The following is a 16,598-nucleotide window of genomic DNA, read 5'->3' as shown; positions in this document are numbered from 1 at the left end:
AGGGAGCACTCAGTAAATGCCAGTTGTGCCAGTCCCACTGAGGTAACCAGGGGTGTAGCATTCGCATCTGGGCTCTCCCAAATCCACCTCATGGTTGCCTCTCCAGTCTCTAAAACCCCCTCCCCTTAGGAGGGGACTGATCTTTGGCTTTGCCCCTCTTAAGTAGGGTGGGAAGACCTGCTCAGACCAGGGAGGTTTTTCTCTGTTTAAGCAACTTTATAGAAAGTAAGTTAGGGCTTCCCTGGTGGCTCAGTGGTAAAGAATCTGCCAGCAATGCAGGAGACCACCAGAAGTGCAAGAGACTCAGGTTCGATCCTTGGGTCAGGAAGATCCCCTGGAGAAGGAAATAGCAAGGAACTCCAGTATTCTTGCCTGGGAAATCCCATGGACAGAGGAGTTTGGTGGGCTACTGTCCTTGGGGTCTCAAAGAGTTGGAGAAGACTTAACGGCTAAACCACCACCACCACCTACCAGTGGTTAGGATTCCTTGTTCTCACTACCGAGGGTTTGGATTCAGTCCAAGGTGGGGAACTAAGATCCTACATCCCACAAGCTGCCCTGGCACAGTCAAAAAAAAAAAAAAAGCAATTTACATACCACGAGTAGTAGTATTAGTCACTCAGTCTATCAGACTCTGCGGTCCCATGGACTGTAGCCTACCAGGCTCCTCTGTCCACGGAATTCTCCAGGCAAGGATACTGGAGTGGGTTGCCATTTCCTATTCAAGGGGATCTTCTGGACCCAGGGATTGAACCCGGGTCTCCCTCATTGTGACCAGATTCTTTACCATCTGAGCCACCAGGGAAGCCTACAATACCATAAAGTCTGTTTAAAGTGTACAAGTCATTGTTTTGGGAATATATAGACAGTGGACGGTTCACATCAGCGGGATCACACACCCTGTGTTCTTTTATGTCCTGCTTCTCTCACTGAGCATTGTGTTCTTGAAGTTCATCTGCAGTTGTTGGGAGTGTCAGTGCTCCTCTCCTTTTCATGGCTGTGTGACGCTCCCGGGTGTGGAGAGACCACCCTGCATTTATTCATTCACCCACGTTAGTGGACATTCAGGCTGCTTCCGCATTTTGACTGCTGTGAATCATACTGCTGTGAACTTCCTAGCATAGTTGTTTGTGTGAATGTGTCTTTAGTTTTCTTGGGCATGTGCCTAGGAGTGGAATCGCTGAATTCTTCAGTAACTCCATGTTTGTCTGTGGAACTATTTCCCAAAGTGGCTGCCCCAAACTGGCATGATTTGGGCACTTACCATGTGTCAGGCCAGAAAACTACTTCTTTGGATCCTGGAGAGTATTTGGTGAGGTAGGTGCCAGGTTTAATGCTGTTGCACAAGTGTGGTCACTGAGGCTCTGAGAGGGAGGCCAGATGGCTCTGGATTCACAGCCTGGAGCTAACTCTGGAAGCAGGGGCTGAACTGGGTGGGACTCTAGGGGCGTGGCTGGGACTGCACTCGGAGGGCAGCTGGCTGCTGCTCTTGCTTCCAGTGGGTCCAGCTTCAGCCCTTGACCTCATTCCCATTACTTTCCAGCTTGAGGCTGCCCAACCTGAGCCTAGTGGCTCAGCAGGTGCCCAGGGTCCCTGGGGAGGAGTATCTCTGGGGCTCCTGCAACAAACCAGGACTGACTCCATGGAGTTCAAGTGAAGCCTGTGGTCAAGGCACAACCAACCAGGACAGCCTCCACTTCCTTGTAGAAACTGCCTCCCAGCTCTGAAAATCAGAAGCAATGAGGAATGTGTCTCCACCCCATAGATGTGTGTGAGGACAGAGGAAGGACTCTCAATAGCTCCATCCATGCCCTCCCTACCCCAGCCCCACCCTCCCTGCACTTTGGGATCCTCCTTCAGTTCCAGAGAAGTGGAGAACCCACTTTCCAGATGGGGAAGTGGAAGCCTGGGGGAGTGAGAGCATTGTATCTCCAGTTCATGATTCCCTCAGCCTCCCAAGGACCTCAGAAAAACAGAGAAAAGTGCAATTATTGGAAGCCAGTAGACAGGCCATGTGGGTAGATCTGCAATTGTCATTTGTGGATAACACTTCTGTTAGTTCTCGGCCTTAAAGAGAAACTCATGCATAAGGGTGGCAAAGGTGGGACTTCCCTGGTGGTCCAGTGGTTAAGAGTCTGCTTTGCAGTGCAGGGGACACAGGTTCAATCCCTGGTCCGGGAAGATCACACATGCCATGGAGCAACTAACCCCATGTGCCACAACTACTGAAGCCCGAGCACCTAAAGCCTGTGCTCCACAGCAAGAGAAGCCACCACAACGAGAAGCCCACGCACTGCAACTAGAGAAAGCCTGTGTGGAGCAATGAAGACCCAGTGCAGCCAAAATTAAATTAAAAAAGGATGGGAGAGCAGTAAGAGCAGGCCAGGACACTTCCAGGGCACTCAGAGGCTTTGCCACAGCTGTCATTCAGGAGCCCACCAGCCCCCACCCCCCAGGACATGGGCTCTGGACTCCACTGACCCCGACCCTTTCTCCAGGGATAGACATGGTATGCATGGGACACCCCCACCCCCAACAGCAATCGCACCGTGGGGAAGAGAGTGGTGCTCTAAGGACCCCACAGACTTCCACCTTCTATTCAACCTTTATTTGCAAATTCTGCACAGTCAGAGGATGAGGTGCCCGAGAGGAGACTCTGGACCGTGTCGTCTGCTCCACCTCTCCCTCCCTCCACTCTGGGACAGGGAAGGGATATCGGGGTATCGGCCCCCCGCCTGGTTCCCGCCCCCCCAACCCACACCACCCAAACTATGCAATGAGACTTCTCTCTCTCTCTTTGACCTTGACTTGCCAAGTCCGGGGTGCAGGATCCCACGTGGCCACCCCTGGCCTGTGCCTCCGAGGCTGCCAGGACCTTCCCGGGGCAGGTTCCTATGGGGCGCCAGTCTGGACAGGAGGATGGGGGTGCCCACCAGGGCTTGAGCAAGGTGCATGCTGGCTGTCCTTGTCAGCTGGCTCTGGGTTCCAGCCTGCTGCGGGCTCTGGAGTGGCAACTGGAGTGGCCCCCTGTCCTAGGGGGTCCCATCCATGGCAGCAGGCAGCCCGTGAGGAGAACATGGCAGAGGAGGGGGTGTCCCAAATGCCATGGCCAGCAGGGACAGTACCACGGCCTGGGCTGGGCCATGGGGGTAGGGACAGGCAGTCGCCGTGGAGTGGGAATGGCCCTCAGCGGGGTGGAGGCCCGAGCAGGAGCCCTGCTGCTCGTCCAGCATGGACTGTGGAGGGCAGGCAGTGCAGTCCAGCGGGGAGCTGCCTCGGCAGGTGTAACAGGATGAGTGGCAGCTGGAGCAGACCCGCATGGCAGGCACAGCTGAGTGCCCGGGTCCAGCGGTCACCGCCTGCTGGGTGTGGTTGAAGTACCTTGGCGGGCAGTAGGCGAGGCAAAGGTGGCCCAGGATGTAGGCGGGGCTGTGGCACTCTGCATGAGGGACAGACACGTCCATGGGGCTGTGAGGCTGAGACCTGCCACCCCGGCCTGCCCGCCCCTCCACCCCAGGCCGCACACGCACACTGCCCCTGCTGCCACCTCCCTGCAAATGGGCCATGCCACGCCGGGCACTCACCCTGGCACAGCCCCTCTGTGTCCCTCTGCACACACGCGTTGCTGGTCACCTGGGGGCCCGAGGGCCGCGCTGTCATGTCCTCAGCCGTCCCGTAGAGCAGCAGCGTGTAGCGGTACAGCGTCCCTGGGCAGGGGTCGTGGTGGGTACGGGGCGGAGCGGGAGAGGCTGTCAGCAGCCTGGTCATGCCATTCCGGGCCCCCCTCCCTGCCACCCACATCCCATCCTGGACACAGACAGTGCAGAGTTGCCCAATACCCTCTGTGGGCTGGGAACCAGACACCTGGTGTATGCTGGTAAGTGAGCACCTACTGAGTGCCAGTTCCGCCTGCTCAGTCTCTCCCAGGAGACCAGTGGGAGCCCTGTAAGGTGGGGGAGGGGGGGCAGCTAAAGAGGCCCTGGGCTCCAGTCTGCAAGGTGGGTAGGGGTGGAGCCCCAGCCAGCACCCGGCCGGACCTCACCTGTGTTGAAATAGTAGCCCTTGTTCTCCAGGCCCAGGATCCACAAGCCCCGCGGGTCTTCGTCCCAGAAGTGGGTGGACATGAAGATCCAGTTGTTGTAGCCTTGGCTGCTGACGTCAAAGGGTCTGAGACAGACAGGTGAGAGGGGTTCATAACCAGAGTCCTGACCAGCATGGCCAATGTGGACAGGGCTGGGGTCCAGCCTGCCTGACCTGGGGGTGCTCAGGCTCCTCCCCATAGGGGCACCCAGGAAGGAGGGAGAGTTTGCACCTAGGGCTGGCCTCTGCCCCTGCACCTGATGGCCACGAGGGTGGAGCGGGTGCCCATGGGGCTGGTGAGGGAGATCTCCAGGTCCCCACGGCGGCTGTAGGACAGGGACAGCTGCACCTGCACGTGCTCCAGCGAACGGATGGAGTTGGCGTGGCCGGCGCAGGCCGACACATTCTTCCTCACGTGCATGACCGGCAGGATGGGGATGGGGGCCAGGGCCTCTCCTGCTGGCCTGCTGGTGGGGGGCCAGGCAGAGTTTGGGCTCAGATCCTGAAGCCTACCTTTTCCTTGTTCAGATGGGTAAACTGAGACCTCAGGGCAAGCCTCCCTGTGTCCACTCCCCAGGTAGCAATGGGAGGTGGAGGGAGAAGGCAGGTACAGAAGCAGGTGGAGGAGGGCTGGGGGAGGTGGCAGGTAGGGGGAGGGAGGGATAGGCAAGATGGCAGGAGGGAGAAGAGCTGTGGGGAGGTGGGCATAAGGGCTGAGTTGGATGCAGGCGTCCTGCGGGCAGAGGGGCGCGCTCACGTGCGGGTGTGCACGATATGAATGACACATTTCTTCTGGGGCTGCGTGGGCAGCCAGGAGCGAGCCAGGCCCACCAGCAGCGCAGCGTCCAGCAGCCCGTAGCCATAGTGGTGGCTCACTGCAGGGGGAGGGGCCGGCGTTCACGGCCCTGTGCTTGCGGCGGCCCCGCCCCCCGCCCGGCCCTGCCGCACCTCGGCGCCCAGCGCCGTTTGTCCTCCAGTCCTCCGCCTGCAGCTGCGCGGGCCTGGACGCCCGGACCACCAAATGCTGCATGTCCCTCCATGTCAAGAGCGGGCTGCGAGTGGGCGAGGGTGGGTGAGCCAGGGCCACGCTGTGGGGCGCAGGTGGCTGGTGGGACCCCACCGTCACCTACTTGGCCTCCAGAGCCAGAGCGATCATGCCCGCAGCCAGCGGGGCAGAGGCCGAGGTCCCCGTGTGCTTGTCCGTGCACTGGTGGTGCAGGTCTGTGGTGACCTGGGGGTCACAGACAAGGGTTTGGGACCAGTGCCCGTAGAAACCCCACCCTGCTTCAAAAGCCCCAAGGGCTTCAAGAAAGAGGCACCACAGAGCACAACAGCAGGGCTGGGGCACTGAGTAGACAGGAGGGTGCGTGAAGGGGTGCCAACCCATGGTCTGGGACCCCACTCTGTGTCAAGTGCCAACGGGGCAGCCCTGGGAGGAGGCCAGTTGGGGGACAGGAGGGAAGGTGAGAGACAGGCGGCTGGGTGGGGCAGGCAGAGGCAGGAGGCCTTGGGAGTCTGGCCGTGGGAGGGTGCAGGGGGCGGGGGAGCACTCACGATCTGGGGGTCCGTGGCTACACCGCTGCTGTAGGTGGTGGTGAGTGTGGAGGCGCAGGCCTCACTGTACCAGGGCACATGGCCCTGCTGGGTGGTGCTGCCCACTGAGAGCGTGTGGATGCTGTTGGTGTAGCCGTCGCAGTTACAGTTGTCATAGTGCAGGCCGCCATTGCCTGATGCCCAGATGAAAAGGGTGCCCAGCCCGCCTCGGCCCTGCAGGAAGGGACCAGCACAGAAGTGGGAGTTGGGGTGGGGCGGGAGCCTCACATGTAGGCCCCAGACCCGCCATGACTTGTACCCACTCACCTTGGTCACTCCACGCCTGAAGGCTTCTCGGGTGAGGATGCCTGGGCCGTCCACCGTGCGGCCGTCATCCTCGGGGCCCCAGCTGGCGCTGTAGATGTGGATGTGCTGTGGCTGCAGGCTCAGCGACTGGGCCTCAATCACGTCGGTGATGGTGCCATCCAGCATGCGCACACCTGCATGGGCAGCAGCTGCAGCCTCGCTGGACACCCTGCCTGTGCCCCGTGCTCTCCCCGCCTGGGGGTGAAGGCGTCGACGATGGGGGGTGCTCAGTTCTCCTCCACCCTGGGCCTGGCACCCTGGCACCACCGTTCAGCAGCAAGGGCGTGAGGCTGGGAGGCTCCCCACCCCTAGTCTGAGTACCTCCAATGCGGGTGTTGTAGGCGACGCCCGCACCACAGAACCTGTTGTTTGCCATTGCCGCCACTTCCCCGGCACAGCGGGTCCCGTGCCTGGCACCAGGGCAGAGACAGGAGCCCATCACATCCTCCTGGCTCCTCGTAGGGAACCAGGGGCTGCCCCCACACCCCTGGGGATGCCAGGCTTACCGGTTCTCATCACTGGGTGTGTATCGAGGCTGGGGGTCTGGGTCGTAGTCATTGAAGTCATAGCTGGCCAGGGGATCCTGGGGGAGGTAGGTGGAGACATGAGGGGGCTGCCACCAGCTGGAAGACCTGAGGCAGCCCCCACCCCATCCCTGCAGGCTCACGTAGTTGGCCCAGAGGTCTGGGTGGTCTTTCTCGATGCCGTCATCCAGGACAGAGACCACGACACCCTGGCCCGACAGCCCCTGGCTCCAGACCTGCAGGATGTTCAGGTCTGACTGCATCTCATTGTTCTGTGCAAGGCGGGGGCCAGGGTCAGGAGGGCTCTGAGATGGCCAGGCCCCGCTGCCCGGCCCAGCCAGCTCACCATGTACCACTGCTTGGAGAACCAGGGGTCTGTGGGCACCACCAGGGAGCGCTTCACCCGCCTCTGCACTGTCTGCTGTTGGAACCACTGCACCTGGTGGTGGGTGGGGGGCAGAGGAGACCACACTGTGAGAGGGGCTGGACCTGCGAGCAGCCTGCCCAACTCCCACCTTCCTGTCCTCACACCAGGATGCTTTAGAGGGCCCTGCCTCTTAGCGCTTCTGCAGATTCTTGGCCAAGAGGCCAAAATCTGATTCCAGGGTCTGGGCGGGCCTCTTACTGGGTCTGCCGGGGTCGGGGGACAGACGTGTGTGGGGGCTGAGGGTTAGGAGGCTGTGTATCTGGGCTGTCACCTACTTGTCCAGGGACCCATGTGATACAGGATGGAGCCAGGGACCCTGTATTTGCTGGGGCTGCTCTAGGAGGTTCCCATGTGCCTGAGGCTCTGCCTTGGGAGGACGCTGAAATCCTCAGAGCACCCATCCCCAAGGGACCCCCACACATGTGGTAGCTGCTGCCCAGGGCCACTGTGGCTCACTCTGCCTCTGTCCACATTCTAGAATCCCTCTCCCCAAGACACGTCCATCTCCCCTTGCAGCGTCCACTTCTCTCGACCACACTCTTCCAGGTGCAGGACACACCTGTATGGCCATACCCACCTCCTGCCTGGTCATCTAGCTGCCCCATCCCCGCCACCTCTCTGCAACTCATTCTAGGCATTCTGCAGCATCACTGTCTATGAGCCCTCCTGCCCCACCCTCTCTGAAGCCCAAGAGGCCCCCTGCCTGTCTGGCCCCCACCAGCCTTCCTCTGCTGCAACCACAGTGGCTGCTGCACCCAGGGCCTTTGCACATGCCCTTCTGCCTGCCTCGGGCCACTCTTCTTCAGACCTTTACCCTTTCCCCCTTTTCCTTGTTCTACTCCCAACCTCTGCCCAAACTGGCTCATGTTCCCCCTCCCACCTCTATCTCAGCAATCAGGTCCATCTTCTGCCCATTTGCTTAGCTCCAGACATGGAAGCTGCCCCTGAATTTTTCTCTGCCCCCCACACCCAACCCATCAGCCAGACCTGGCCTCTATCAAGACCACATCTCCAACCAGCCTCTTCTCTTGGTACCAGTGCTCCTGGCGGGTTTCAGGCTGACTCTTGTGAATCAGTCCCCTAGGCCGGCCTCTTTATACCTGGGGACCTTGATCTTTCTGGGTGAGATGCAGGAGAGAAGGGGGGTGACAAGAAATGCTGACAGGGCACCAGGCCCTGGGATGAGTGCTGCACTCACACGTTATCTGTTGCTCTCCACAGATCTTCCCCATCTGGCTCCCCACTGTAGACTAGGGAGCCAAATTGATACCAAGACTCAGAGAGAGCTGGTGACTTGCCCAAGGTCACACAGCCACTCATTACAATTACAAGGATAATAGGAGGTGGCAGAAAACTTTGAGGGAAGGCCAGGCTCACCTTAGGGTCTTTCTTTAGGCGCAGGCGGTGGCCCCAGTGCGGGGTCAGGGACTGCTGGACCACGCCCCGGTGCCGCAGATGGAAATACTGCCCGTCAGGGAAAATCTGGGAATGAAGGGGAGCATGGCTGAGACCTGGTTCCCCTGATGGAGCTCTTCTCAGGCCGGGGCCAGTCCCCTTCTTACATCTTCCCCCAACCAGGTGGCCTCTGGGGGCCCCAGAATCTGAAGTTAGACAAGGCAGGGGTGAGCTGGGGGTCCTTGATATATGGGGAACAAGGGGCCCCCCTCCCATCTGCAGAGATCTGGGTCCCCTTCTTACATCTTCCCGCCTCCTCCCGTCAATCTGGGTCCCGCCCACCTGCCCAAAGTTGACAAAGCCGAATTTGCGCGCCAGGCGATCGACCTCCTGGTAACCCTGGGACACCCGCACTGCCCAGCTGCTGACATAGATGGGGGCCCGGGCCGAGGCCCACCCCACAGCCATGGGGCCAACGAGCGCCAGGCCCAGGGCCAAGGTCAGGCGCAGACAGAGCGCAGTACGGGCGGGCCGCATGGCGGCGGGGGCGGGGCCGGGGCGGGGCCTCAGAAAGCCCCTCCTCCTGGCCAAACCGCCAAGACGGCCCAAGCGCCCGCCCAGCCCCCGGCGCCATAGCAACCCCTGAAAAGCTTCAACTCCCAGGGAGCCTTGCGGCTCCCCCACTGGAAGGGCGCAAAGCTCTAATAGAAGTGTGGGGGAAACACATGCTCAGACCGGTCTTCTGTAGACTCAAACCCTCTGGAGCTTCAGTCTCCCCATTTGTACAAAGACCCGCAATTCTTCTGACCTAGAGGAGCGAGTTCACTGTTGCTATAATTGACCCCGCCCCATGTTGGCCCCGCCCACTTCATATACACCCCTACCCCTAGAATAAGCCTTGCCTCCTTCCTAATCCAACCAGAATTGCGCTTTTGAATAAACCCCGCCTCCTATATTTAGCCCCGTGTTCTTGGGCTCCAAAATCAGTGCAGATGGTGACTGCAATCATGAAATTAAAAGACGCTTCCTCCTTGGAAGAAAAGCTATGACCAACCTAGACAGCATATTAAAAAAGAGACATTACTTTGCTGACAAAGGTCCATCTAGTCAAAGCTATGGTTTTTCCAGTAGTCATGTGTGGATGTGAGAGTTGGACTATAAAGAAAGCTGAGCGCCAAAGAATTGATGCTTTTGAACTGTGGTGTTGGAGAAGACTCCCTTAGACTTCAAGGAGATCAAACCAGTCAATCCTAAAGGAAATCAGACCTGAGTATTCATTGAAAGGACTGATGTTGAAGCTGAAACTCCAATACTTTGGCCACCTGATGCAAAGAACTGGCTTATTGGAAAAGCCCCTGATGCTGGAAAAGATTGAAGGCAGGAGAAGGGCATGACAGAGGATGAGATGGTTGGATGGCATCACCGACTCGATGGACATGAGTTTGAGTAAGCTCCGGGAGTTGGTGATGGACAAGGAGGCCTGGCGTGCTGCAGTCCATGGGGTCGCAGAGTCGGACACGACTGAGCGACTGAACTGAACTGAAGCACCGCTTTTCCGATTCTGTCCCTCCTCCTTTATGTTCGGCCCCACTTCCCCTCTGTTTTCCCTAATAAATATCTTTTTGTTTCTCCAGTCAGCGCTGAACTTTCTCCAGCCCCGCCCACCAGCTCCGCCTCCCCAGCACTCTTCTCTCCGCCCCAGCTCCACCCACAACCGCTCAGCCAATAATCCCCCGGCCATGACCCCACCCCTCCAATCAGCTACGTCCCCCTCCAGCTCAGCCAATCGGTGTCCTCAGTCACCGTGCCCCGCCCCCTTCCTCCAAAGTCGCGGCTGCGGCTGCCGCGGCCCTCCAGAGGGCAATGCGGCGGAGGAGACGGGGCAGGCCCCACCTCCTTTGTCCGCCCTGCCCTCCCATTGGCCAGAGCGGAGGGCAGGAGGCGGAAACCAGCCCGGGGGCGGAGACCCGTCCGGGAGTTGAGCGGTGCGGTTCGCGCCGAAGGAAGGCGGCGCGCAAGCAGTCTAGCCGGTGCGCGGGGAGACGGTCGAGTTCAAGCTGCCAGTCCCGGGCGCCCAAGTGCCATGGACGGCCTGCGCCAGCGCTTCGAGCGCTTTCTGGAACAGAGGAATTTGGCCACCGAAGCGCTAGGGGCACTCGAAGCCAAGACAGGTGTCGACAAGCGGTACTTGGCCACGGGTGAGCCGTCGAGGGCAGCGCTTGGGAGTGCCGCCCATTTTGCCGACAGGCACAGTGAAGCCCTGGGCTATCGGGGCCTCGGACCTCTCCCTTCCTGCCGCCCCTGCTGCGGGTTCCAACTCAGGCGGCGGGGCGCTCCCACAGACCAGCGAGGAGACCGAGATCCTGGGGAGGGGTCGTGGACCAGGACCTTGGTTCTGGCCGCAGTCTCTTCTCGACCCCGCCGTGCGACCTCAGTCGAGGACCAACCCCCTCTTGGCCTTGCAGCCGTCCTTTGCCCCCTCCTCCCTCCTGGCCCTGGGTGCCCTCCAGGCAGAAGTCCGGTTCTTCCGGTTGTTCTTCTGGTCCCGGGGGAGGAGAGGGCAGGTAGGTAGCAATGCCCTGCCAGTCTCGCCACCCTCTTCCCAGATGGACTGTAGCCTGGAAGCAAGTGTAGAGATCTTCCCGTTTTCCCAGGGGATGCTCCAGACCAGGAGGGGAAGCGTCACTCCCACCTCCCCTCCCGAGGTTTTCCTGCTAGAATCACCCCACCCCAAGCTCTACCTCTTGGCCTGCCCTCTCACTCTGCCCTACCCTGAGCTGGATTGTTTGCTGCGGTGGGCTTGCAGAAACGTTGGCTGGGGCCCATGGAGAGGGAGTCCAGTCACCCCTGATTGTCACTTCCATTACAGTCCCTCCCCTGCCTTTCCTCCTCAGTGACCTTGGGTGGCCTCTGCCATTCTCTGAAACTGTCCAGTCCCTTTAAGTACCGCCCCTATTTTTTGGTGCTTCTGACCCAACCCCCTTCTGCCACCTCTTCCAAGAAGCCCGCCTAGAATGAGTCTCGGGACAGTTAGTTCGGACACTGGGGTGCGGCTCTGGGTGAGGACGTGCCAATGTGTTTTAAGCACCTGTGTACAGATCCCGAGAGTCTGCTTTCCTCCTGTTTCCGCATCAGCTGGGGGATTGTAATGCCAGGCAGCCCAAGGAAGAATCCAAACCTGTCCCTCCAGGTTGCTGGTGCCCAACCCGTGTCCGGTCAGCCAGGGACCTCCCCTGGGAGCAAGCCCTTTATCCCCTGCCTGGCTTTCCACATCCCTGTCACCAGTGGGTGGGGAATTTAGGTCATAGAGCACTGGGGAGGGGCCCGTTGGGAGAGGCCTGCTGAGGAGTCTGGGGGTCACAGGGCAGAAAAACGGCCCAGAGCAGTAGGGGCTGCATGGGAGGCTGCCCCTGCAATCTGCCCTGTCTGGAGCACCCCCCCACTCCATCTGCTGCTGATCTCGGGGATCACCCCCGCCCATGCCCCAGGTCATCTTCCTGTTGCTGAGGCTGCAGAAATCCGGATTGAGGGAAGGGGGGCCCTGGGAGAGCTACTGCTCCCCAACTAGCAATCTCCAGGGAAGGAGTGCCACTCCCCAACCCCCTTTCCCAGATGTAGAAACCCTCAGGCCCCACTTGCCTGAGATTGTCTAAACCCTCCTCCCCTCCCAGCTACCAGAGGAGGAAACCCAGAGGAAGCAGTGAGCAGGCTGCCTCGGGCCAGCCAGGGATTCCTCCATTCCTCTCCTGACGCCAGACCCCAGGGATAAAGGCTAACAGGTGGGGGTGGAGGGGGAAGGGAACTCTGCCCTCTGGTCCACTGGTGGCCTCTGTTTCTCTCTGCAGATAACAGCCTGGAGGTGGGGGAGGGGTTGTAAGTGCTCCCAGAAATCAGAGGCTCCCCAAGTGACCTAGTGTGAGCCTCACCCCCACCGCCCCACCCTCTGCCCGCCAGCTTCTGTTTCATCCTGGCTGTTGAATGAGATAGAACAGGGGGAGGATAGAGCCCTGCATACAAGAGCTTAATAAATGCAACAGCAACCATTCTGATTTCAGAGTGGCTAACACTTGTGGTTCCCACCCCCCGCCCCACAATGTCCTCTGAACCCTCATTGCTCGGAGTGTGTTTGGACCACCATAGGGGCTCACTGTGTAGGGAGGGGTCCCCTCTTCTATCTTATTTAGTTACCCCCACACCAACCCTCAGAGACTGGGCCACTACTGCCCCATTGACAGATGGGGAAACTGAGGCTCCAAGCAAGAGACACTCACTAGGGGTCTCATAGTGGGTGAGAGTTCTCCATCTGAGGGACTCTGAATGATGCTTTGCATCCTGCCACGAAGACAAAGGCTCTCATGGTGGGGGGGGGGGGGGTCCTGTTGCCCCCCAGGGACACTGGACAGTATCTGGGGACATCGGGTGGTCACGACTCGGGGTGCTCCTACCATCAAGCAGCGGGGGCAAGGATGCTTCTCCCTGCCCCACAGTGCCCAAGATCCCCCAGGAGTCAGCAGTAGCAAGGGGAAGAGACCCTTGACTAAGATCAAAGTTACAAACTCTGTTGCCTTTCTCCGCTCTCCAGGAATCAAGTATTAACAACAGAATGGCCTCATTTTCAGGTTCTTCTCCCATTGTTATTTTTGTTTAATTGCTTAGTCGTGTCTCAGTCTTTGTGACCCCATGGACTGTAGCCCACCATGCTGCTCTGTCCATGGGATTTCCCAAGCAAGAATACTGGAGTGGGTTCCTATTGACCCAAGGATCAAACCCATGTCTCTTACATATGCATTGTCAGGTGGGTTCTTTATCACCTGCGCCACCTGGGAAGCCTCTTCTCCCACTGAGAGTAGAAAGTGTTAGTCGCTTAGTCCTGTCTAACTCTGCAACCCCCTGGACTGTAACCCACCAGGCTCCTCTATCCATAGAATTCCTTGGTGACTCAGAGGATAAAGAATCTGTCTTCTCCCATGACTTCTATTCAAATTCTAGCCCCTTCGGCTCAGCCACTCCTATAGGGCCTGGAGTGAGATAGTTACAATTGCAGAGATCCCATATTCATTCAATAAACACTGGGCAGGTACTTGGTACAGACCAATCCTGAGGTGCCCACCTGCCCTTGGCGAGCTGGCAGTCCTGTGGGGGAGATGGACATATTAGGGTATTACAGACACAAGAGTCAGGGTTCAGAGCCATGATGGGGGTACCCAGGTGCTACAGGGGCTGTGAGGCTTCTAGGAGGAGAGATGGTGCAGGGTGCATGGGCCAGGCCCAGGGGACGCTGGGGTCAAGGCTCAGCAGGCGAAGCCCACGCCTACTGCATTCTGTCTGCAGGAGCCGCCACTCTGCTAAGCCTGTATCTTCTGTTCGGGTACGGGGCTCCTCTGCTGTGCAGTCTCATCGGCTTTGCATACCCCGCATATGCTTCGTGAGTGCCTGCTGGGGCAGGGCTGGGGGCGGGGTGTGGCGCGCCGAGGCACTCTCTGGGCAGCCTCTGACCCTGCCATGCCTCTCCCAGGATCAAAGCTATCGAGAGCCCAAGCAAAGAGGACGACACTGTGTGGCTCACATACTGGGTGGTGTACGGCCTGTTCGGGCTAGCCGAATTCTTCAGCGATCTACTCCTGTCCTGGTTCCCTTTCTACTACGCGGGCAAGGTTGGTACCACCCGGGAAACACCACTCTATCTTGGGAGCGGGTACCCAAAGGGGTGTCTGATGGGGGAAGCCAGGTCCATCACTAAGAGTGTCTGATGGGGGAGGCCAGGCCCATCCCTAAGGGTGTCTGATGGAGGAGGCCCAGTGTGACTCCTGACCTCTGCCTATAGTGCGCCTTCCTGTTGTTCTGCATGGCTCCCGGCCCCTGGAACGGAGCTCATATGCTGTACCATCGCATCATACGTCCTCTGTTTCTAAAGCATCACGAGGCCGTGGACAGCATCGTGAGCGACATCAGCGGGCGGGCCCTGGACGTGGCAGCCGGAATGACGAAGGACGGTGCGTGCATGCAGGGCGAGTGGTGTCCATATGTCTGATCTCTGTCTCCTGGCTTCCCCCGCCCGACTCAACTTCACTCCTGCCTCCTGTCCTCCTGACTCTGACTGGCCTCCATCTGGCATCCCTGCTGCCTCTGACGAGCACTCCTCCTCCCCATCTCACTGTCCGCCTCTCTCTCCCATGCTCTCGGGAACCAGTCCTGCAGGCCTTGGCCCGCAGCCGGGCTCTCATCACCCCGGCAGCCACAGCAGTGGGCCCCTCACTGCCCTCGGAGTCGACTGTATGTAAGCACCCACCCCTGGAAGGGGGGCGTCCTAGACGTGTGTGAGTGCACATGCATGTGTGTGAGTGCCTGCACCTGCCTCTATCCCAGCCAGGGCTGGCTGCCGGTCCCTCAGGTGGGCCGCATGCTGGTCGTCAGTGGCCTGAGCTCAGGTATTACTGACTGAGCATGGCCTCCGGGCCCTTGGGCTCTCAGCACAGGCAGACCCACCTCACTTACCCCTGGCGTGCTCTCTCCACAGCAGGGAAAGTAAGCGTGAACCAGCTTCAGAAGGCCAAGTAAAGCCCCCAGCCAGCCCGAACGCAGACACGCCGGACCATGAGACGGAGGATGTGCCACAGCACAAGTCGTCTGCGCAGTCCTCCACTGACTCACCAGCAGAGCCCACCACCAGCCCCTCGCTCCCTGCCAAGTCCGTCCTCAGGAGTTCTACCAGCCTGGGCCAAGCCCAGCCTCAGGCCGTGGCTGCCACCACAGCTGCCAGCACGCAGCTGCCTGGCAAGCCCCGGGGTGGGCTCCGATCTCGAGCCAACTCTTCCAGCCAGCCCCAGGCCCCCAGGCAGCAGCGCGCCCGGCCCTCTACCACTTCCTCAGGCCCTTCCCAGGGGCCCTCGGGCCCCACACATTGGCCCAGCACCACCTCCAGCCAGGGCCCCGCCCTCGGGCAGTCTCCCAGTGGCACCACCACCCCCACGCAGCCCCCCAACAATACGCCCAATGGGCTGGATGCCTCCGCCCCCAAGTCCAGCAGACGGCACCAGAAACGGCCCATGACAAAGGCCACCAGCAGCACCTCGGTGCCAGAGCTCCCTGCTTCCTGCCAGCCTGAGTCCTCCCCAGAGTACAGCTCAGAGTGCACCACCGAGGTCACCTATAGCTGGCCTGACTACAGACACAGGCTCCGCTGCCTGCAGCACTGCTGGCGGATGAAGCACCTGGCCTGCTAGGGAGGGCTCAGTAAAGCTCTCTGGACCAGCCTCATCTCCCCTGTCTGTCTTCTGGCTCTGGGGAGGGGCTTCCTGGGGGCGGGTGCTGGGCCAGCCCCACTTTACAGATGAGAAGACCAAGGCTCAGAATGGAGGTCTCACCAAGTGGCCAAGATGGACTCTGAGCCCATGTCCTTAAGCTTTCTCTCTCCCCTTCTTCAGGAGCTCTCAGGCCTCTTCACCACAATCCCCTTCTTTTTTGGCCACATCAGGCAGCATGGGGGATCTTTGTTCCCTAACCAGGAATTGAACCCATGCTCCCTGCAGTGGAAGCCAAGGAAGCCCCCTTCTTTGAAAACTCTTCCAGAGGAGCCAGCTAAAAGCAAAGTCCCACCTCACAAGAATCTGAGTTCAAGCTCTTTATTTGGGAGGGAACCCAGGAGGAGCCTATAGAAAGAGATCAAAGTAGGAGGAGAAAGAGGCTGAGAAGGCAGGGGTGGCTAAACCCAGCACATCTGCTGGCACCTGGCGCTCTGTCCCCTGTTGAAAGCACACCTGAGATTTTTCTTGCCCAGGAGCTAAGAGAGCTGGGTAGGATCCACCACCCTGCTGGTCACTGGGGAAGTAGTGGCCATTCACTCCAGCCAGCGCCCCTTGCAGGCACCTCTGCAGTAGGGCCAGGCGTGCAGTTGTTCAGTGGCTAGTGAAGTGAAAATGGCTTAGTCATGTCCAACTCTTTGTGACCCCCATGGACTGTAGCCTGCCAGGCTCCTCTGTCCATGGAATTCTCTAGGACAGTATACTGAAGTGGGTAGCCATTCCCTTCTCCAGGGGATCTTCCCAATCCAGGGACTGAACCCAGGTCTCCCCACACTGCAGTTGGATTCTTTACCATCTGAGCCACCAGGGAAGCCCTGTTCAGTGACTAAGTTGTGTCCAACTCTTTGTGACCCCATGGACTGCAGCATATAAGGCTTCCCTGTCCTTCACCATCTCCTGGAGTTTGCTTAAACTCGTCCATTGAGTCAGTGATGCTGTCTAATCATCTCTTCCTCTGATGCCCCCTTCTCC

General features: G+C 59.3%; 2 protein-coding genes across 16 annotated transcripts; one reads left to right on the top strand and one right to left on the bottom strand.

The window, feature by feature from the left end:
* Positions 1-2,586: 2,586 nt before the first annotated feature.
* Positions 2,587-8,872, bottom strand: PCSK4 (proprotein convertase subtilisin/kexin type 4). Of its 15 annotated transcripts, none has more exons than XR_003511831.1 (16): positions 8,629-8,872; positions 8,308-8,412; positions 6,850-6,942; positions 6,647-6,775; positions 6,486-6,562; positions 6,301-6,389; positions 5,941-6,113; positions 5,635-5,847; positions 5,211-5,311; positions 5,029-5,132; positions 4,838-4,955; positions 4,338-4,547; positions 4,043-4,167; positions 3,865-3,968; positions 3,585-3,707; positions 3,311-3,439 (listed from the first exon to the last, which is right to left on the bottom strand). XR_003511831.1 is itself a non-coding variant. In XM_027546582.1 (16 exons), exons 1-15 carry the CDS (start codon positions 8,860-8,862, stop codon positions 3,657-3,659), a joined length of 1,926 nt encoding a protein of 641 aa, XP_027402383.1. In that variant the 5' UTR covers positions 8,863-8,872; the 3' UTR covers positions 3,348-3,439; positions 3,634-3,656. The 15 variants fall into 15 exon arrangements, 13 of the variants coding, with proteins under 13 accessions (XP_027402373.1, XP_027402374.1, XP_027402375.1 ...); XR_003511832.1 differs by having other exon boundaries at positions 3,865-3,943; XM_027546582.1 differs by having other exon boundaries at positions 3,348-3,439; positions 3,634-3,707.
* Positions 8,873-10,128: 1,256 nt separating this feature from the next.
* On the top strand, positions 10,129-15,582 carry REEP6 (receptor accessory protein 6). Its single transcript, XM_027546571.1, has 5 exons — positions 10,129-10,523; positions 13,657-13,750; positions 13,841-13,979; positions 14,150-14,318; positions 14,843-15,582. Exons 1-5 carry the CDS (start codon positions 10,409-10,411, stop codon positions 14,881-14,883), a joined length of 558 nt encoding a protein of 185 aa, XP_027402372.1. The 5' UTR covers positions 10,129-10,408; the 3' UTR covers positions 14,884-15,582.
* Positions 15,583-16,598: the final 1,016 nt, after the last annotated feature.

Source organism: Bos indicus x Bos taurus, chromosome 7 (assembly GCF_003369695.1).
Source record: "Bos indicus x Bos taurus breed Angus x Brahman F1 hybrid chromosome 7, Bos_hybrid_MaternalHap_v2.0, whole genome shotgun sequence".
Lineage (NCBI taxonomy): Eukaryota > Metazoa > Chordata > Mammalia > Artiodactyla > Bovidae > Bos > Bos indicus x Bos taurus.
This window is presented reverse-complemented; position numbering and strand designations above follow the sequence as displayed.